Raw genomic sequence first — 22,707 nt, 5'->3', positions numbered from 1 at the left:
TTTCAGTGAAGGGATCGTTGGTTCTTTTGGGGTTAACTCTGGCATAGGGTTGAAACTTTGGCCGTTGGCTATTTGAAAAGGAGTGTAGCCTGTGCTGGAGTGGACTGCATTATTGTAGGCAACTTCTGCAAAAGGAAGTAAGTCCGTCCAATCACTCTGTTGGAAATTTAAAAAACATCTCAAATATTGCTCAAGTACCGACTGGCACCGTTCCGCTTGTCCATCCCCTTGAGGGTGGTGGCTAGATGTCAATCCCTGAGTGGTCCCTAAGAGGGATAAAAATTCCTTCCAAAATGCAGACGTAAATTGCACTCCCCTATCAGAGATGATGCGTTGGGGTGCCCCGTGCAATCTGTAAATGTGCTGGATGAAAAGTTTTGCTAAGGCCTTTGCAGTGGGAATTTTTGGCAAGGGATAAAGTGCACCTGTTTGGAAAATAGGTCCGTGACTGTCCAGATAACAGTATTCCCATTGCTTTCTGGCAATTCCACTATAAAATCCATGGCTATTTCCCTCCAGGGGGCTGAGGGACTTGCCACTGGTTGTAATAGCCCTGGCGATTTCCCTTGCAACCTCTTTGCTGATGCACAGGTTGGGCAGCTGGCAACATAACTTTCTATGTCCTTTTTTATTGATGGCCACCAAAATTGCCGTTTAATTAAGTGTAAAGTTTTACAAATCCAAAATGCCCTGCTGATTTTGTGTCATGGCAAAGGTGCATGAAAGTTAGTCTTTGAGTTGTTGGTATATATAACTTTTCCCCTACCCAAGGCAATCCGTCTCTCATTGTGCACACATGTTTGTTTTTCTGGAACCATTCATCTGTTTCCAAACTTTTTCTGAATTCAATCCCAGTTGGCTGTCCAGTTGTGGTTTTATTTTGGCTTGGGTTCTTGTGGTTACTGGCGCTGCCAGTTGTGACTCTGCCATTATTGGTCTAGAGTCTGTGGTTCGTGCGCTGTTATATTGGGGCATGCGAGATAGTGCATCTGCCAGGAAGTTCTTTCTTCCTGGTAAATGTTTGAGCTTAAATTGGAACTGGTGAAAATGCTGGGACCAGCGGGCTTGTTTGGGATTGAGTTTCCTGGAAGTTTTCAGGGCTTCCAAATTTTTGTGATCAGTCCACACCTGGAAGGGGATTTTGTTGCCTTCCAGGAACTGTCGCCACGTGAGTAATGCCCAACGTATCCCATAAGCCTCCTTCTCCCATACGGGCCAGCGCTGTTCTGTTTCCGTGAGTTTCTTGGATGTATATGCACAGGGTTGCAATACTGCATCATCATTTTCTTGTAATAGCACAGCCCCCACTGCCACATCACTTGCATCTGCCTGTATTACGAAGGGCTTGTCCATGTCTGGGTGCCTTAGTACTGGTTCGGCAGAAAAAAGTCTCTTTAGTCTCTCAAACGCTGCTTGGCACTCCATTGTCCATGTTAGTGGCTGGCTAGGTTTTACTGAGGATGTTCCCTTCGTTTTTAGTAAGTTAGTGAGGGGCAAGGCTATCTGTGCAAATGAGGGGATGAATTGGCGGTAAAAATTTGCAAAACCCAGGAAACTTTGTAGTTGCTTTCTTGTGCGGGGTGGTGCCCAATTTAGTACTGCTTTGACCTTCTCCGGGTCCATTTCAATGCCCTGTGGGGATATGCGATAGCCTAGGTAGTCTATCCTTTCCTGGTGGAATTCGCATTTTGAGAGTTTGGCATATAGGTGAGCGGCTCGCAGCTTCTTTAAAACCGCTCTGACAAGTTTGACGTGTTCTTCTTTTGTTTCAGTAAAGATAAGAATGTCGTCCAAGTAAACAAGGACCCCCTTAAATAGGTGCTCCCTTAGAACGTCATTGATTAATTGCATAAAGACTGCAGGGCCCCCTTGTAATCCAAATGGCAAGACTTTGAATTGATAGCACCCCATGGGGCAGTTAAATGCAGTCTTCCATTCGTCCCCTTCCTTGATTCTCACGCGATAGTAAGCTTCCCTTAAGTCTAGTTTAGAAAAATTTTTCCCTTTCGATAGGTGTGACAGCATGTCTTTCATGAGGGGCAGCGGGTATAGGTTGCTTTCACTGATTGTATTCAGGGCCCTATAATCCACGCATAAACGTAAAGAGCCATCCTTCTTCTCTCTAAAAAGGACCGGGGCAGCCACTTTAGGCTTGGCTGGCTCAATGAAACCTCTCTCCAGGTTTTTTTTTATAAATCTTTCCATTTCCTCCTTCTCCTTTGGGCTCATGGAGTATAATCTGGGCTTCGGGAGTTTTGCCCCAGGCTTGAATTCAATGGTACAGTCTGTGGGTCGGTGGGGGGGAAGCTCATTCGCCCTCTCCTCACTGAAGACTTCAGCAAGGTCCCTATATTCCTCTGGTATTTCTGTTAATCTTTTTTCCTCTCCTATGGATGCTTTTTCTATTCTTGATTCTGGTAGCCTCCCTTGGGGTTTTAAGTCCATAGGGTCCCCCTTCGGGAATTTGATTTCTGTCGTCCTCCAATTTACCCAGGGGTTCCATTTTTTCAACCATTCCATCCCTAGAATCATTGGGCATTCCATACCTGGGGTCACCACAAACGTTAAGTCCTCTTCATGGTTGCCCAGGGAGAGGTGTATTGGCAGAGTGGCTAGGGTAGCTGGCACCCCCCCTGCTATGGATCCATCTAGCTGGCCAAATGAGATTGGTTGTTCCAGTCTCCTGGATGGGATGCCCAGATTCCCCACTAGTGTTGGGCTAATGAGGCAGCGGGTGCAGCCAGAGTCTATTAAGGCTTTCACCTTCACAGCTTCGGGCATGGGGGGGATTAATATAGTCACTGTTTTGAAGATGGGTGTGATGCATCCACTTACCAGGGGTTCGCCCTCCGAGCTGTCATCTGAGGCATCCACCGGCCCTGTGGTGTAGGCTGGAGTTCTTTCCCCTTGGTGAGCAGAGGTGGGAGTTTCTGCAATTTCCATCATTCTCATGGCTGTTTCTTTTGGCTTAGCTGAATACTCTCTGGGTTTGTTGATTGGGGATCTGTCTGGGTTGTGCTGGGGGGCCTTTGAGCGGCATTCTACAGCTCGATGCCCTTCTCTTCCGCACTTGAAACACCCCATTTGCTTCTTGGCTGTATCCGATGATTTCACCGGTTGGTGTGTCAGCTCAGGTGGGGGGCGGCTCCATTGTTTTCTTCGGCGGTGCCTCTTCAATATGTCGATCTCTGCTTCCTCTGCCAAGACGTACCATTCCTCAAGTCGATGTGGGTCCCCTCGGGGCAGGCAAGCATCATATAGATCATAGTGTAGTCCGTCTTTGAAATGGCCAAGGAGGATGTCTTCTGGCCAATTCAGTTTGCTGGCAATGGCCCGGAATTCTTGTGTATACTCGGCCACTGGGAGTTTGCCTTGCCTCATCGTTGTTATTCTTTCACGGGCTTTGCGATCAGCCAGGGGGTCTTCAAATCGTCTTCTCAAAGAGGACATGAAACGGTTGAAGTTACTGAGTTCTGGGGCATTGGAGTCATGCAAGTTCACTACCCAATCCGCAGCTGGTCCATCCAGATTGCACGATTGCACGATCCGGATGCGGGCTTTGTCGCTGGGAATGTCCTGCCCATATTCCTCCATGTACCTGAGTACTTGGGTTAGGAAAAACCCCAAGCGTGTTGGCTCCCCTTGAATTTCACCGCCAACGGTGGACGTCTTGGAATGGATCGGTGCCTCCGTTGTGGGTGGTAGTGTCTCCTGTCCAGATTGCCATCTGTGGTCCGGTAGGGGGTGGGAGCTCCTGGATCAGTAGTTCTTGGTTATAAATGCAGCACTCATGATCTGCTTCAGCGTAGGCTCTGTAAAGATGTACCGTAATACTCAGATGCTGCATATTTCCTATTAATACAGGTAACAACCCAGCATAAGAGCTATGGTGGCACAGTGGTTAGAATGCAGTATTGCAGGCTAATTCTGCTGACTGCCAGCTGTTCGATCCTGACCGGCTCAAGGTTGACTCAGCCTTCCAAGGTCTGTAAAATGAGGACCCAGATTGCTGGGGGGCAATAGGCTGACTCTGTAAACGGCTTAGAGAATGCAGTAAAGCACTATGAAGTGGTATATAAGTCTAAGTGCTATTGCTATAATTCCATCTACTCATAAAATCATCTAATTAAGAACTGCAAATCTCATCCTCTCAGTCTGCAGAGCTCCAAATTGGTTCCCCCATTCCAACACAAGCAGGTCACCAGCTGAGCTAGCAGAAGTGCTTGGAGGCCCTGAGATGCTTTGCTTACTACACCAGCTTAAGGATCTGGTGCTTGGGATGACATCCTAGAGATGTCCCACGGCATATCCCTCATGGGTCACTGAACCAAGGTTTACCACAACTCAACCAAGTTAAAAATCAGCTGACCACCTTCAAGTCAAACCCGGCTCTAGATACCCAGCAGCTGCCATAGATGCATTGTGTTAGGGCAACCCTGCCAATTAGCCTCTTCACCTCGGCCCTGGTTCGGTGAACCAGGGTAAGTTGGCATGGGGCCTACCCAACCCATTTCGCCCAGCTGGTCCCATCCCTTTGGGGTGGGCTCCGCTGGCTCCGCTCGCCCCCCTCGCCCCCCTCCCCGCCCTCATTCCCCGTCTGGTCTCCAGCCCGGGTTTTCTATGCAACGCCATCTCCCATCCGTGCAAAGGGGAGGGTTTCCCCCCTCCCCTTTCCCGGCACAGAGAAAGCGGATGGCTCCAGCCGCGGCAGCTGGAGGAGCGGCGGCGGCGGCGGCGGCGGCGATGGGAAGTCCGAGCCGGGGAGCAAACTCAGCAGCCCCGGGACCGGCGGCCTCTGCTGCTCCTCCTCCATCTCCTGGCTTGCGCTCCGGAAGACTTCTCGGCCGCGCTCCGCAGAGGCCACGATGACCTGATTTCCTGGGGTGCCGCTCCGGTCCCTCGCCCGGCTTTCTCCAGCGCACCAGCCCGGCATCCTTTGGAGAGCTGCAGAAGAGGACCGCGCCGCCCAAAGCGCTCCGGGGAGGAATGCGCGCCTGGCAGACGGAGCGCCATCCAGAGGGGGGCTGGAGAGAGAAGAAGCAAGAGGCGAGGAGGGCCTCTTAGCAGCACCTGCGGCCCCCCCACCCCCACCCTCTCCCGCGTCTCCCAGCTGCTGCTGCTGCAACCTACAGACTTTAAAAAAAAAGAAAGAAAAGCGAGAACGGCGAAGAACGTCTCCTCCCCGCGACCGCCTCGTTGCCTTTTTGCGCGCGCTCACTCTCCCTTTCGAGTTGAAGGGGCTTTCGCTTTTCTTTGATCGCTCGGTAGATTTTCCCCTCCGGTCTTCTCTTTCATTTGTTCGGGTCTCTCTCTCTCTCTCTCTCTCTCTCTCTCTCTCTCTCTCTCTCTCTCTCTGTCTCTCTCTCTCTCTCTCTCTCTCTCCCCCTCTCCGTCCTCCTCCCCCCGTCTCCCCCCTTTCTTTTTCTTTCTTTCTTTCTTTGCCAGCATCTTTTTTTTTTCTCTCCTCTTGCTTTGTCTCCTAAAAGACACCTCTCCTGCAGGGAACGACAGCCGCTTACAGGCTTTGTGCGTTGGCCCCGCATCCTCCGTGGAGAGAAGAAAAAGCATCCCTTCCTTAACTTTCCCTCCCTCTCTTCTCCTGCCCCCCTCCCGCACCCCCGAATCATAATAATTTAGAAGTTTGTTCCTCCTACTGAGGAAACATTTTTTTTTCTCCTCTCCGGGTCCCTCCGCCAAGAAATAAAGTTATCCTTTTTAAATTTCTATACACGTCCTTTGCTCTTCTCTCTTTCTGTGTGCCTTGCTCAGCTTTTTCCTCTTGCAGTGCTAAAGAGAAAGCCCCAGGAAAGCGTAGCTGTCTCCCAGGGTTTCTCTAGGTCAACTCTTTTATTCTTGAAAAAGGACCTGAAGTATTTATTCAGAATCCAGCAGCCTCCTCGTTCTCTGCCGTCCTCCCCCTCTCCTTTTTTTCTTTCTTTTTGCTACCCCGGGACTTTGGAATTTCATCTAGATTATCTCCCTGGCAAGCCAGTCGGACTGGAACACACAGCGACATTGGAGAACTTGGTCTTCTGCAGTGGCAAATCAGTTCCAACGACCTCCCCTCCTCCCTCCCCTCCCCTCCCCACAAAGGGGTTTGGTTTTTCCCAAAGACCAGTAGCATCTCAGAAGGTTCGGAGGAGGTTGGCAGAGAGAAGATCTTTCTGGGACTGGTTCCCTCTCTCTGCAAAGGATGCTCTCTATTTAACTTCCTTTCTAGCTCTTCCGGAGAGTCATGACTTTCTTGCTTTCCAGCCTTGCAAGCCCTCGTCTCTGGAGTGGGAGCTCCGATTTAGTCTGCTTTTCCCCTTGCCTGCCACCTGCCAGCACTTGTCGCTTTAAATAACCCAACAGTGCAAACTGAGGGAGACTTGCCAAAGATGCAAGGATGAGGAAGGTTTCCTTGTCACCAGTCTCTTCTTGAACCCGGCTCCATCCCAGGTTCTCCTCCTCCAAGTTCCACCCCCCTTCTTCCAGTAATTGTCAAAGCAGCAGCAGCAGCAGCAGCAGCAGCAGCAGCAGCTCCAGTTGCACGTGTCCCACACTGGGAAGTTCTTGATGGCTTCTCTAAGGAGAGTGAAAGTCTTGCTGATCTTAAACTTGATTGCCGTGGCTGGCTTTGTCCTCTTCCTGGCCAAGTGCAGGCCCATTGCGATGAAGAACGGCGATGCTTTCCATGAAATCCATCCCAGAGCAGAAGTGGCCAACTTGACAGCCCACCCAGTCAATCCCATTCAAGATGCAGTGCTAAAGCGGTTGTCGCTTCTTGAGGACATTGTCTACCGGCAACTCAATGGTAGGTCTAATGTTTCTTTGAGAGGTTCACTCCTCTCGTAGTTCTCTTGTAGATTCCAACTGTTTTATTTTTTTGGGGGGGAGGGGCTTTGTAAGAAATGACTCTGATGACCAGATTGTATGTGAAGAGTCTGGGTCAACAAGTCCTACAGTTAGTGGCAAGCACGGGAGAAGGTCTTGAATTCCATTACTTACCTCTCCAGTTGGAAAGATCTAGAGTCAAGGAAAGAGTAGTATCAAATACTTCTTCCTGAGACCCTGGATGACTACTTTGATGTGATTTAAGGCAGTGTCCAGTATGTTTAAGATTGGGGCTTATAGGTTAACACATATTTTACAGACAGAAGGTATGAGGTAGGGAAGGGACTTGATGAAACATTTGTTCATTAGTGTAGAGTTAGAGTGATCAGTCTTCTGAATAAAGACAATAGCTTCTGTCTGGTTGAATCCTCACACCTGCCAAAGCTAGTTACTAAATTAACTCTTTTTCTGGTATGCACAATATATCATAGCATTATATCATAGCATAGGCTGGTTTGCGCAATACACTAAGATACACACATCCTGATCTTTGATTTTACAAACGGAACCAACGGTTGTTTAATTGAGCTAGTTAAAGTTGCTGTGTGACTGTCCCCTCTGAATTAAATGTGGTGGTGGTGGTGATGTTATTTTCTAAGATCAGGTACTTTGCCGTCTTCCATGCAGGATATTTTAAAGTCTGAATTTCAGAGTGTGAATTCCTGCATCTTGGCACCACCTGTTTTTGCAACACGATAGTGGCTGTTTTCATTGCACTTCTCCTGTGTGCTGCTTTTGCACTTGGCCAACATCTGGTGGGGTCCTCTGTGCATACAATGATACTGGTGTATGCGCTGTAGCATGGGGGGGGGGGGGAGAAATCAGGATGTTGCCTGCTTTTCCCATAGAGCTTTAAAAAGTGTTTCCATCTTCGAAGCTCCCCATTATTTCAATTTTTGCAAGCTTTTGGGATCCAGATACCCTACTGGGTAAAGCCTTGATATCCTCTATGGATGAAAATAGAGTAGGAAGAATCTGTTAAAAGGTCATTGTGTTCTGTCTCTTCACCAAGTTGAAGATAAATAAGAAGTTAGTTTTGAGGAGTGATTTATCTCTAAACTCTTTCCTTGAGTGATTTCAATATAAGGATATTGACTTGAGGGAGGGCATATTCTAAAAATGCTAAAGCTGCAAAGCGACTGTGATGAGATTCAACCTAAGTAAATAGATATTGTAATAAGCTGCAAAATTCTAAGAGGTGAATCACTGAGATTCCCATTGGCTGTGTTTGCACAATTTGCTTAACCAGGTCAGGTAAAAATCTAATTGCTGCGTTCACATATCCAGTTTGGATTGATTAGTTTGATTAATATTAAGCTTGTTTAAGATTGCTTTGTGAGTGGGACAAAGAGAGAGAAAGAGATAGGGAGGGAGATCTAATATGTTAGATGACCTTAACCTGTTCTGTCCTTTGGGTGAACCCAAAAAAGGCTAATAAGGGCAAATGTATTATGTGAATGCAGCCATTAAATATGGATGGTGTGCTTTGTTTAGGGCCACTTAGCACATCCTTCTGAGCTTGGAATTAACATACAAGTAATAAGTATTAGATGGGAGGGGAAATGCCTTGAGTTGCTATTTCTAAATCATTGGCCATGGAAAAACTATACTTTTAGAACAGATCTTGCAGCCTCCAATTACCCTTGATTTGTGAAGCCCACAGAATATAAATATCTATCATATAGGTCATGGTTGACTCAAAGGTGCTTTTTCAAAAGGGAACTGGATTTTCTTTGTTTCATCTAGCTAGATGGGACTACATCATGCAATTGGCCAAGGTTAGTACTTCAGATGGGTTTGTGTGTGTGTGTGTGTGTGTGTGTGTGTGTGTGCACTGTGTGTGTGTGAACAGTCAAAATCAACATATTCTAAACTTAACATAGTAAAAGCCATCATGAAAAGATAGAGGGTTGTGCTGCTTGATAGTTAATAGGATGGGCATTAATAGCCAAATTTTGCATTCACAATGAAAGTAAATTCTGTGGGTCCCAAAGATGCTTTTCCAAAAGGCAACTGGACTTTCCTGTTTTCCTTTAAAGACTTTTCACTTTTCATGCAAGAAGCTTCTTCAGTTCTGAGTTCTTCGGCAAAATGTCTTCAAGGAAAAAACCAAGAGAGTCCAGCTGTCTCTTGAAAAAGCAACTTTGCGACCCACAGAATTGTGAGCTGAAATTTGGCTATTAATGCTCATCCTGTTAACTATCAAGTAGCACAACCTTCTATCTTTTCATGGTTGCTTTTACTATTTTAATCTTAGAATATGTTGACTTTGACCGTTCACACATATATACACCACACACACACACACACACACACACACACACACACCATACACAAAACCATCTGAAATCCTGACCTTGGTCAATTGCATGATGCAGTCCTGTTTAGCTAGCTCAGCGATAGGCAACCTTGGCTCTTTTATGACTCATGGACTTCAACTCCCAGAATTCCTGAGGCTCAGGAATTCTGGGAGTTGAAGTCTATGAGTCATAAAAGAGCCAAGGTTGCCTACCGCTGAGCTAGATGATATAGCCCCAACCATTGGAACTTGCTAATAAGTGAATACATGGGAAAAACTTTTGCACCCAAAGGCAAGAGAAGCATTTTATGAGGTGCAACTGTGGAGTCCTTCCTATGAAAAAGGAACAGATAAGCATTTCCCCAAATATCAGAGAAGTGTTCCGTTGGCCAGTGTTCATCTCCCCAATGAGGCACAAAGAAGGCTGCCTTATTTACACCATGGATCATTGGATTTCTAGTGGTTGCAGTCTTGTGATCTACATTAGCCACAATGTGATGTGGCTAATACCTTGGTTGTTAGGGGTGCAGTATCAGATTGTTGTAACAACTTCTTAAGTCTAAGTCATATAACCAGCACATGGCATTATGACTGCATTCACCCAGACCTTTGGTGAGGGAGAGAAAGACCCCACACTTCATCAGGCTCTATTTTTATTCACTTTATTGTAATCTCTTTGGTTGATAATTGTGAGGTGGCATACAAGTTATGTTATTATTGGTTGATCACAAAGTCAGCCAGGCTAGATTTGGCATTTTTATCCACCTATGTTGTCATTTGATGGTATTAAAGGTGCCGCCACAGGTTGTAAACTGTTCCAAATAAAGTTGTGTTTTGCAGTTGACTCTTGTTGATTTTGTCAATGCCAATAATGTTCAAATGATGCTCCAACTATTTTGGGATTGCACCCAAGGATCCATTACTATTTGTACTATGCTTGCTTTCATTTGCCATGCTTTACTTCTATTTGCAGGTCTTTACATTTTGTGATTTTCTCCAGTTCTTTCCCTTCTGTTCTGCTGTCTCCAGGTATTGCAATGTCCACCATCCAGGCTTTTTGTGTCTTTCTCATCAACAGTTATTAAATATGGGGTGTTGTGTGGCTAATGCTTGTCTTTTTGAATTCTAAAGTCCCAGAGCACTTTCGCTTTTTCATTTTCTATAATACTGTTTATTTTCTACCAGTTCTTGCTTGCAGGCGATGGATATATATATATATATATATATATATATATATATATATATATATATATATATATATATATATACACACACACATACATACACACACACACACACACACACACACACACACACACACACACAGAGGTGAAAACACTGTTGCCAGTTCTTTAGCTAGTGCTTCCCAAGAACAAAGATGTTGTAATGTATCAGTGTAGTATATGTGCAGATCCAAGTAGTGTGGCGTTTTCATCACATTGGGGGATGCTGCAACAGTCATAAGTGAAAATACCAGTCACAGATTTTTTTTTTCAGTGCCACTGTAACATTGAATGGTTGCTAAACAAACAGTTGTGCAAGTCAAGGAGTGCCTTGTCATTAGCTTAGATTGTTGGACTAATAATGATTTAATACCAAAAGAACTTGAAAGTACCAGTTTGCCTATGTAGGAGCTGTGGTGATGCAATGGTTAGAATGCGGTATTGCAGGCTGATTCTGCTTACTGCCAAGAGTTCGCTCCTGACTGACTCAAGAGAGATTTTGCTTATAGCAGATGGCAACCCTAGCTGAACTTGGCTGAAGATTAAGCAGAATAAAATAGAATACAGCTGGAAGGACCTTGGAGGTATTCTAGTCCAGCCCCCTGCTTGAGCAGGAGAACCTATGCCATTTCAGACAAGTGACTGTAATCTCTTCTTAAAAACCTCCAGTGATGGAGCGCCCACGATTTCTGGAGGCAAGCTGTTCCACTGATTAATTGTCCTCACTGTTAGGTAGTTCCTCCTTAATTCCATGTTGCTTCTCTTTTTGGTCAATTTCCAACCATTGTTTCTTGTCCTGCCCTCTGGTACTTTGGAGAATAAATTGACCCCCTTTTCTTTGTGGCAGCCTCTCAAATACTGGAATACTGCTATCATGTTTCCCCTGTTTCTTCTTTTCTTTAGAGTAGCCAAACCCAAGTCCTGCAGCTGTTCTTCCTATGTTTTAGTCTCCAGGCCTTTGATCATTTTAGTTGCTCTTCTCTGAACATTGAACTTCAGTGATTAATTGTTGGATGATAGACCAAAGGAAATTTTGGACTATAGCATAAACTGGGAAGTTGGAAAAAAAAACCCTGAAAGAATGCAGTGGCAAATTAGTTTTCATACTGTTGCCAAGAAACCATGACATCATCAAGTCTAGAATGTAACTTGAAGGACATTTATCTTCTTACCTTTAGATAGACTCTTCCCTGGTTCAATGTAGGAGCCTGTCTTTAAATCAACTGTGTTGTCTCCCTCAGCATAAATACATGATGGCTTGTATACTTTGCAGATTAACTTCACTCAAATTGGTGAAAAAAAAAAAACAGAAAGGTGAGCTATCTAAGCCAGAATTGTCATCTTTGTTGGTGATTCTGTGCAGCCACGGCTTTTTACAGGAGGCGACTTACAGAGAAGGCAAGCACAACTGAAATGCTTTGGTGAGAGTTAGAAAGTTACACACTGCATTTACCTAAATGATGTAGTGTGCTGAGTGGTGCAATTCTGAGATACAGAAGCCCATCATAATAGCCCTCAGACTGGTAATAAAGATCTCTCTATTAAATTGACAGGGCACGGCTGTAAATCTACACATCGTGTTCTGCCTTAAGGTCTACAGAACACAGTGGTGTTTTTTCCCCCAGATTGTGCAGGGTCGACTTGGAAAAGCCACTGAGTTTTAGATAACTATCTCCAGAATTGAACTGTAACCTTCATCTTTTAGTTTGTAAGGCAAACCATCTCAGAGAGTAATGCCACTTTTCAGACTATTAGTACAGGTAGTCCTTAACTTACACCAGTTCATTTAGTGACCGTTCAAAGTTAAAACAGCACTCAAAAAAAAATGACTTACGATTGTTTTCACACTTATGGCTGTTGCAACATCTCCATGGTGGTGTGATCAAAATTCAGATGCTTGGCAACTGACTCATATTTATGATGGGGGGGGCATGTGATCCCATTTTGCAAACTCAATAGGGAAGCCAGATTCACTTAACAACCGTATTACTAACTTGCCAATTGTGGTGATTGACTTAACAACTGTGGCAAGAAATGGGGCAAAAAGGGGCAAAATTCACTTAACTGTCTCACTTAGCAACAGAAATTTGGGGCTCAATTGTGGTCACAAGTCAAGGACTACCTGTCTAAATTAGGAATCCCATCAAAGAAAAGAAAAGGGAAATTTCAGGAGCTGCTTAGTAAATATTCGCCTTCCTTTTCCCATTTACATCACTCTATCAACATTAATAATGTTTCAAAGCTTAATTGCTTCATTTGTCTCATAGTCAGGAGGATGCATTACAGACACTCCTTGACTTAAACCATTTGTTTAGAGCCACTTTGAAGTTACAACAGCACTGAAAAAAAGTGACTTACAACTGTCCTTTCACGACTGTTGCAACATCCCCACAGACACATTTATTTATTTTATTTTATTTATTTATGAGACTTATATACCGCTTTAAGTGCAAGCACTCTCTAAGCAGTGTACACCAGTAAGCAATGTATATATATATTTACATTGCCCCAGACAATCTGGGTCCTCATTTTACCTACCCCGGAAGGATGGAAGGCTGAGTCAACCTTGAGCCGGTGAGATTTGAACTGCTGACCTGCTGAACACAGTCAGCTAAAGTGGCCTGCAGCATCCGGGGTCATGTGATCACTACAGGTAATCCTCGACTTACAACAGTTCATTTAGTGACTGTTCAAAGTTACAACGGTGCTGAGAAAAGTGACTTATGACCAGTTTTCATGCATAATGACCATTGCAGCGTCCACACAGATGTGATCAAAATTTAGAGGCTTGGCAACTGGTTTGCATGTATGACCATGGCGGTGTGTCCCAGGATCATGTGATCCCCTTTTTGCAATCTTCTGAGAAGCAAAGTCAATGGGGGAAGCCAGATTCACTTAACAACTGTGTTATTAATTTAACAGCTGCAGTGATGCACTTAACAGCTGTGGCAAGAAAGGTCCTAAAATGGGGCAAAACTCACTTAACAAATCTCTCACTTAACAGCAGAAATTTTGGATTCAATTGTGGGCCTAGGTCAGGTGTAGGCAACCTTGGCTCTTTTATGACTGGTGGACTTCAACTCCCAGAATTCCTGAGCCAGCCATGCTGAGGAGAAAGGGAGAGGTTTCCATGCTGAGCCATGCTGGCTCAGGAATTCTGGGAGTTGAAGTCCACGAGTCATAAAAGAGCCGAGGTTGCCTACCCCTGTCATAGGTAAAGGACTACCTCTATTTGTAGCCTTCCCATCTGGTTTCTGGCATGTAGAGTTAATGGGGGAAGCCGGATTTGCTTAGTGACAACATGAGTCGCTTAAAAACTGCAGTGATTAACTTAATAACAGTGGCGCCCAGCTTTGCAGTGGAAATTCTGGCCTCGGTTGTGCCTGTAAGTAGTGGACTACCTCTAATCTCCCTACAACTCCAACAGAGAGCCTCATGACTTCTAATCTACAGAAAGACAGGATGCTCTGCTTATTTGTGATTTCTTTTCGTGGTTGCTTATGGACAAAAATGCCCTTTTCTCTTCTAGGAAGAGATTCAGCCTGGCCTCTGATTTTGTAGGAAGAACAGTTCCTCTGCAGGCAGCCAAGGAATGGGGGACTGCAAACTCATTACCCACAACCACACTAGCTATAGTTGAGGGGTTGGCCAATACTGCATTTAATTGGGACAAGAAGAACATGTCTGGGTTCACAAATTACTGTAACAGAGCGAGGTTGACGTTGCTGTCTGCTTTTTTCAAAGTAGCTGCAGTCATTCAATAATAATAATAATAATAATAATAATAATAATAATAATAATAATAATAAAGTTGGAAGTGATCTTAGAGATCATCTAGTCCAACCCCCTGCTCAGGCAGGAAGCCCTATACCATTTCAGACAAATGGCTGTCCAGTTTCTTCTTAAAAACTTCCAGTGTTGGCTCATTCACCGCTTCTGGAGACAGTTTGTTCCACTGATTAATTGTTCTCACTGTCAGGAAGTTTCTCCTTAGTTCTAGGTTGCTTCTCTCCTTGATTAGTTTCCATCCGTTGCTTCTTGTCCTGCCTTCAGGTGCTTTGGAAAATAGCTTGACTCCCTCTTCTCTGTGGCAGCCCCTGAGATATTGGAACACTGCTATCATGTTACCCCTCGTCCTTCTCTTCATTAGACTAGACATTCCCAATTCCAGCAACCGTTCTTTATATGTTTTAGCCTCCAGTCCCCTAATCATCTTTGTTGCTCTTCTCTGCACTCTTTCTAGAGTCTCAACATCTTTTTTACATCATGGTGACCAAAACTGGATGCAGTATTCCAAGTGTGGCCTTACCAAGGCATTGTAAAGTGGTATTAATACTTCACATGATCTTGCTTCTATCCCTCTGTTAATACAGCCTACCACTGTGTTGGCTTTTTTGGCAGCTGCAGCACACTGTTGGCTCATATTTAAGTGATTGTCCACTGGGACTCCGAGGTTCCTCTCACAGGTATTCCTCCCTCGGGAATCCATCCATTCCTTCAGAACTGTCCTACCAGAAACCTAAGCTAGTCCTCCAGCTACTTGTGATAATTAAGCCACAACTTCCCTGACATTTTCATGGATGTGCTGACATCCAGAGCCAGCCAGCCTCACCCCATCCAGTATTTTAGTTTGCAAAAGCAAATGCTTTAAAAAAAAATTAAGATTATCATACTATAAAATACAAATGAAAATAAAAAGAGTAGGACACTGAGAAAAGGAAAGAAAGGGGAAAGAGAAATGTAGGATAAAGGGGAAAATAAATTCAAAAGCATTAATATCTATGGAGAATCTCAATCATCCAGTTCATGGTTGTCCCAAAGGTGCTTTTTCCAAAAGACAGCTGGATTTTCTTGGGGTTTTTTTTCCCCCTTGAAAACGCTTTGCTTCTCGTCCAAGAAGCTTCTTCAGTTCTAATTGATTGGCGGGGAAGGGAAAATCCAGTTGCCTTTTGGAAAATGCACTTTTGGGATAAAAAGCACTGACTTCCAACTTTTTTCAGTGCAGTAGAATACTAGGTAAAATGACAGCTTCAGCTTTTTATTTTTACATGCTTAGCAAATACTAGCCATTTCTATAACAACAGCATAATCAGCAAATCCCAAAGTCAAGATGTCATTTTTTTTTCCCTGTCTGGAGCACAAAGTCTAGAAAGCAATTTCTAAGAAACAAAATTGGATATATTCTTTTCTTTGATTAAAATAGTTGTTTTTGCCATCTCTGCAAAGCAAATGCTAAAAGAGAGTGGAGAGGGGTGTAGGTAGTAGGCAAGGTGATAAGCAAATGGCTTACAGATGAGGAAGCGGAGGAAACATCTGGAGAATGGCAGGTATTAGATGCAGAGAAGAAGACTTTCATTCAACTGCCAGGACCACAAGCAGTGCTGAGCAGCATATTTTGATGGAGCCCATCTTGGAGCTTTGCCAAGAGTTCAGTAGCCACTAGAAAAAGGAACAATTACATTGAAGTAGCACCTCGTATAAGAGTAGTAATAATAATAATAATAATAATAATAATAATAATAATAATAATATAGTAATAATAATAAAAAAGTTGGAAGGGATCTTGGAAGTCATCAAGTCCAACACCCTGCTCAGGCAGGTAACCCTATACCATTTTGGACAAATGGCTGTCCAGTCTCTTCTTAAAAACTTCCAGTGTTGAAGCATTCACTGCTTCTGGAGGCAGGTTGGTCCGCTGGCTAATTATTCTAACAGGAAGTTTCTCCTTAGTTCTAGGTTGCTTCTCTCTTTGGTTAGTTTCCATTCATTGCTTCTTGTCCTGCCTTCAGGCGCTTTGGAAAATAGCTTGACTCCCTCTTTTTTGTGGCAGCCCCTGAGATATTGGAACACTGCTATCATGTTACCCCTCGTCCTTCTCTTCACTAAACTAGACATACCCAATTCCAGCAACCGTTCCTTATATGTTTTAGCCTCCAGTCTCCTAATCATCTTTATTGCTCTTCTCTGTACTCTTTCTAGAGTCTCAATAATGCAGCCTAGCACTGTGTTGGCTTTTTTGGCAGCTGCAGCACACTGCTGGCTCATATTTAAATGATTGTCAATAGGACTCCGAGATCCCTCTCACAGTTACTACTATTGAGCAAGGTAACAACTAATGTAAGAATACTTGGATAAAGGCAAAGGTTGTCTGTTACTTTAAAGACTTTGAGAATTTTGTTTGAATTGAGTATTAGACTGAGTATAAAGGATTGAGTATTAAAGACATATTTATCTGGCAACATCACTTTGCAAAGTCCTAGAAGGGTAGAGTTAACCCAGAGCAATGGTCTATTGTTGGGGAAGGGGTGTGCTATAATGAAGGGTTGTGTAGAGTTATGCTATGCCACACATAAGCCAATGGCTACACATAAGCCAATATAGGTAAGGTCACTTAACGAGTATTTGAAGTTACAATGGACCTACCATGGGGTAGGTTTATGATCTGGTTTTCAAGTTGCTATGGTTTGGCCATTCAGTCACATGACCAAACTCCAGGCCCTTGGCATCACGGATGGATTTATAATTATTTGCAGCATCCTGCAGTCACATGAACATGTTTTACCACAGTTTTGCTGAAAACCAGCATGTTAAACATGTGCCCATAGCAAATCATTGATTTGCTTAACAACTATTGCAAAAAAAGGCATATAAAAATGTAATCCCTTAATTTGGGGTAGAGTCAGGGCAACTGGATGGAGCTGAGCATTTACTGGCTGGATGCCCTTCCTGATGCCATGCAGAATTTACAGCAGATATTGTGTCTTTGCGCCCTGGGAGAGAAATATCTGCTGTTACCTAGGTTTGAACTCTCAACTTTCCAAGTGGGAGGCGAGCATCTTCCCCAATAGGCCACCACACCACTTTACTGCAGTGTTTGGAAATGATCCTCCCCATTAGAACATTTCATTAATGCCATATTGTAGTCTTCTCTCCATAGGACAGACCTGTCTCTTCACCCTTGCTCTCCTTCTCGCAAGCTTCTGATGTTTGTATTTTATGTAAGATGCCTCAAGGCCATTGAATTAGCTGAGCTACAACTATAAAGTCAATGACCAAAAGCCTATAGTTGCTCTTTCTTTAAATAAGGTTTGAGCAGTCAGACCTCAATTATCAAGTAATTTGGAAGATTAAGCCAGAAAATGAGGAAATGCTAGCAAAAGTGCAACTAAATGTTGATGTAGGAAGATATTTGGATAGGGATGGAAAAGCTCTAAGCATCCATTCACATCCAAATGTAGTCACTACATATTTGTAAATAAGTTAAATAAAGATTTTGCTCCTTCCAAAGTCTCACTGTTGAAACTGCTGATTCCCAGAGGTGTATAAATTGGTGTGATTTGATTGTAAGAATTGATGTGATTCAGATTTTCAAAATCAATTGCTTAATCCTATTTGGAAAACCAATTCAGTTAGAGAATTAAAAAGCCTTTATATACGGGAAGTCCTCTACTTACAATCACACTTGAGCCCAACATTTTTGTTGCTAAACAAGACAGTTGTTAAATAAATTTTGCTCCATTTTATGACTTTTCCTGCCACAGTTGTTAAGCGAATCACTGCAGTTGTTAAGTTAGTAACACAAGTTGTTAAATGCATCAGGCTCCCCCCTTGATTTTGCTTGTCTGAAGGCCACAAAAGGGAACCACATGACCCCAGGACACTGTAATCATAAATACATGCCTGTTGCCCAGAGTCTAAGTCGAAGATTACCTGTACATATATATAGAGAGAGAGATGTTCCACACAACCAATTGGTGAGGTGTAAGATCCAGGCAGGAACAACATAATACTGAATGATGTACAGGAACATCTGCACAGAATATGGGCTAGACCTTCCCAAATCCAGATGGGAGATTCTACAGAAGGTTATGGAGAATAATAGGGCTAAGATGCTGTAGGGATTCCAGATCCAAACAAACAGGTAGATACTGGTTAATCAACTGGACATCATGTTAGTAGAAAACAACCAGAAGGCAGAGTGCTAGATGTAACAGTGACAAGTGACAACAGCATCATGAAAGTGTATGAGAAGCTAGAGAAGAACTAGGCCCTGAAGGAGGAAATAAAGAAGTTGTGGAAAATAAAGACTAAAGTGGTCCCAGTGGTCAAGACAATGACTCCTAAGCTGGAAGAGGGGCTCCAACAGATCCCAGGAACAATATAAGAACTCTCTATCCAGACGAGTGCAATGCTAGGACCAACTAAGATCCTGCACAGAACCCTCAAACTTTGAGGTCTGTTGTAGAGGACCCAAGGGTGAGGAAGACCACTCATAGGGGCGAGAAGGGATATTTGTCTGTCTCCATCCACCAAAGGCTATTCAATCCCTGGATTGATTTGAAGGCATTTAGTTTGATTAAACAACTAGATGTAAATCAAGAATCTGATTCAAGGAACTGAGAAATTCTATTGAATTGAGGTGCATTTTTGCACCAATTTGCTAATTAGCTCCTCACCATCACACATCTTTTTTTTTTGGTACATCTAGGAGATTTTCTATTAAAATCTCAAGCAGCATAATAATTCTAAGGTGTAAAGAAGGAATTTTAAATCTGCCATTTGGATTGGAGCATAGTTGGAAGCTATGAAGCCTCTAGGTGAGAATTTTAATTGAAATGTTGACTTTGAAAAGACACAAAGAATGTTTTTAAGTGTGCCCAACAGATTTTCAGATTGATATGTGGATCTCCACATGTTCTCTTGATAGCCTTTTCTTTGCAGAACTTAAAGGTAACGCAGCTTTGGGTTATACAATCACACCAATGATTGTCCCTTTTCCAAAAAATCTTCCTGTGAGCATAATATCTGAGTGTACTGTGAAAGAATTGGCCTGGTAAAGAGTCAAATCAGCATTTCAGGAAAGACTTCCCAATTGTGTGGACCTTGTTTGGACCTTCCGTTGAATTGCCATCTAATAGAAGCCTAGACTGAATATTCATGCACCCTTACTAGTTAACTCTCTCCAGCATTCAGAGTTCTCTCTCCCCCCCCCTTCTCTCTCCTTTCCTTGGTATCTGTCTGTCCGTCTGTCCATCCATCCATCCATCCATCCATCCATCCATCCATCCATCCAATTCAGATACATGAGTTGTGAATAGTTGAGTTTGTATGATACCAAAATATGGTGCCGTATGATCTTGAAGGAACATTCCCTAACTAGAGAGGCAATGCCCCTTTGACTCTGGACATACAGAACCAACAGAGGTGATGGTCCTCCAAGTGTGTGCTTTACAGAGATATTCCTACTAGTCTCATCTCACCAATACTATATAAATACCCAGGGCACATAGCACAGTATTGTGTTTCCCTGATGCTTGCAGACACTAAACCTGCCGCAACATAGAATCTTACCATGTTTTGCAGAGCAGCAATTAAAATCAATCAGAAGATGACCCGTGCCTCAAACTAATCTTAATGAGCATCTAATTTGTCATTTAAGAGTGCCTTACCATGTATTCACTTTTATATATTTTTTGTATTTAATTAATGTTTTTATTCCTTTTTATAGTTTTGTTTTTATATTCATGTTTTTGTTTTTAAAATGTTTTTAACCTGGTGTATTTTATAATTTTTAGCTTTTAAAATGAATATTTTTTGTATTTTATTTTATTTTTCTTATGCTAGTCTGTGACTGTAATAAAGATTTTGATTATATGATTTATAGCTGGTTTCCCCCCTCCCGCCCCAGGGAATCCTCCCCCATTTCAATGACTGGGAAGTCGGCCTTGAGCTCCTGCTTTCTTTTTAAGCATCTGCTTTATTTCTGAAGTACAAAAACTTACTTGAGTTACCCCAAGACATGCCTGAAGAAGAATAAATTGCCAAGTCCTGCCCACCCCTGTTTTGCACCACTGCACATATTTCTATCTTGCTTTTATTTGTTTTATATTCAAAGGAGCTAATGCTCCACTCTGGAATGCCATTGTTAAACCCTGGCAACCAAACAAAGCGAAGCATTAATAAAATGTCACAATTATGTTTTTTCAGGAAAAAGCTGGGAACAATCTCCATTATACCAAGGTGAGGGGGGGCTCAACCTGGTGAATGTATAGGGATTTAATAAAAGATATTCAACCCAAAATGCAGGGTTTGGCTTTTAATTAAAGTAGAAAACCATTTATCCTGATTATTCTTTGGCTCCCTCATCCTCCCACTTTCTGGGAGTCAGGAGATTCACAGTATATGCTTGTTTGATTGTTTGTATCCCACCTTTATTATTTTTGCAAATAACGCAAGGCGACAAATATCCAACACACCTTCTTCCTCCTATTTTCCCCACCTCTGTGAGGTGAGTTGCGCTGAGAGAGTGACTGGCCCAAAGACACCCAGCCAACTTTCATGGCTAAGGTGGGACTTGAACTCATGGTCTCTGTCTCTGGCTTTCTAGTCTGTGACTTCAGCACTAGACCAAAATGGTGGACCAAAGGCTAGTTTAATGCTCAAAGGCTTTTCAAAAGTTGGCTCTGAATCTCTCTCTTTGTCTCTTTCCCTCTCTCTCTTTCCATCATCTATCTCTATCTCTCCATACATATTCATTGATCTCTCGATCTCTCTCTCTCTCTCCCTCCCTCCCTCCCCCCTCTCTCTTTTGATACAGCCAAGGATGTCCATAGGATATGGTTAAAAAAGTAAAGATAGCATTTAATAGTTTGGTAGAAGCTCTGCTTGTTTTTCTTTTTGATGTCCTTCATGGATAAACCCCTCCCCCAAATGGAGTGTTGACTACATTGTCATGATGACCAGCTTCACTTTTTCAACCGCATCCTGCAGATGGCTCTGCATAGAGCAGAAAGGAGACCTTATTAAAAACAGAGATAGGGATGCTAAGTAATTTCATTTCAACTGAATGAAATTTAAATCATTTTTTGGCTAGCCCCAATCAACTCAAGGGTGGTGACTCCAGCTGTGCCCCCTCCCACCAATATTTATGTTCCCTTAAATAGTCCACTTCCTTGCTTGTGGCTAATTTGGTACTGTTCAAAATTCCAATAAATCAACTTTTAAGGGGTACTTATGACCCAGATTTTAATTTCTGATGGTCAACCCCCCTGCAGTCACATGACTGCATTTCAGACAGTTGGTATTTATGACCATTTGCAATGTCTCATAGACATCTGACTGCATTTTGCAATGTTTTTGCCAAAAAAAACACAAAAAAACCTGGCAATTAGGAGTCCTTAGTGTTTTCTGAGCTTGGTTGTTTTCTTGCAGATGTTTCATTGCCCAAACTAGATAACATCATCAGTGCTAGCCAGTTTGGGTAATGAAACATCTGCAAGAAAACAACCAAGCTCAGAGAGCACAAGGACTCCTCATTTTGATTCTGAGCTACAAATATTCCCCTTCATTGGGAACTGGCAGCTATTTCTGGTTTTCAGCAAAACTATATCCATAGCAACGCTTTGGTTCATTGAATTCACTTAATGACCCTAGATTCACTTAATGCCTGCCACAAAAACAATCATAACATTGATTCAGTCACATGACCAACCCATTTTATGACTGTCATGAGTTACAGCCATGATAGGTAGGGTCCATTATGGCCACAACGTGAGGACTACCTGTACAGTTCTCCTTTATCAAAGCCAGCAAAGTCGATCTGTTATCCTGATACTCTGGGAGACAATTGTTTTACTTTTGAAAATTATTCAGTTTTTCTACTCCCATGCTTTCAGGCCCAGTTTATTGTGGCTGAGGTACTGTCAGATTTCATGCTGCTGCTGTTCAGCAAAACTGTGAGGCCTAGCAGAATAAAATGGATGCTTGGTTCATCCAGATGAGTTAAAGGTTAAGTTTACATTCTTGAATGCAGGATGAATGGAAGAATCAGCTAATATACTTAAAATCTGTGCATAACAGCAGAACGTAATGCCCACTTACAGGTTAAGCTGAAACCAGAGTTAGATTTCTTTATTTTTAACACCTCTACTTTAAGAATTAGCATCCTTCTAAAATGAGTCAGACTAAGTCTATAACAAGTAACTAAATAAATACACAGTGTGTCAGAAGGATGACTAAAACATGGAAAACATGTGATACAATTAAACCTTCATCAAGACTGTAACACGAAGAGTGTCTATTTAGAAATACTCCTCCATATATGCAACATTCCCACCTTTCCCCAAAAAGTTTCACAATAACCTCATTTAAACAGTAACTAAAAATAAGTAAAAATGAAATGTCATTGGTATAAATAAATTATTTTAAACTTTTTGGAATATTATGAAATCCATCCAGGGAACCAGTTGGCACTCATATTTCTTGATGCACAAAAAGCCTTTGATAACTTAAATTGGCAATTTATGTTTC

At 42.9% G+C, this 22,707-nt stretch overlaps 1 protein-coding gene across 2 annotated transcripts in view; it reads left to right on the top strand.

The window, feature by feature from the left end:
* Window positions 1-3,772: 3,772 nt before the first annotated feature.
* Window positions 3,773-22,707, top strand: part of GALNT17 (polypeptide N-acetylgalactosaminyltransferase 17) — a 305,974-nt gene continuing 287,039 nt past the window's right edge. For both annotated transcript variants that reach the window (XM_039342017.1, XM_039342008.1), the window contains exon 1: window positions 3,773-6,796. In XM_039342017.1, coding sequence (XP_039197951.1) covers window positions 6,559-6,796 — 238 coding nt within the window. In that variant the 5' untranslated portion in view covers window positions 3,773-6,558. The remainder of the gene's footprint in view (window positions 6,797-22,707) is intronic.

Source organism: Crotalus tigris, unplaced genomic scaffold (genome assembly GCF_016545835.1).
Source record: "Crotalus tigris isolate CLP2741 ecotype Arizona unplaced genomic scaffold, ASM1654583v1 scf7180000017550.10884619, whole genome shotgun sequence".
Lineage (NCBI taxonomy): Eukaryota > Metazoa > Chordata > Lepidosauria > Squamata > Viperidae > Crotalus > Crotalus tigris.
This window is presented reverse-complemented; position numbering and strand designations above follow the sequence as displayed.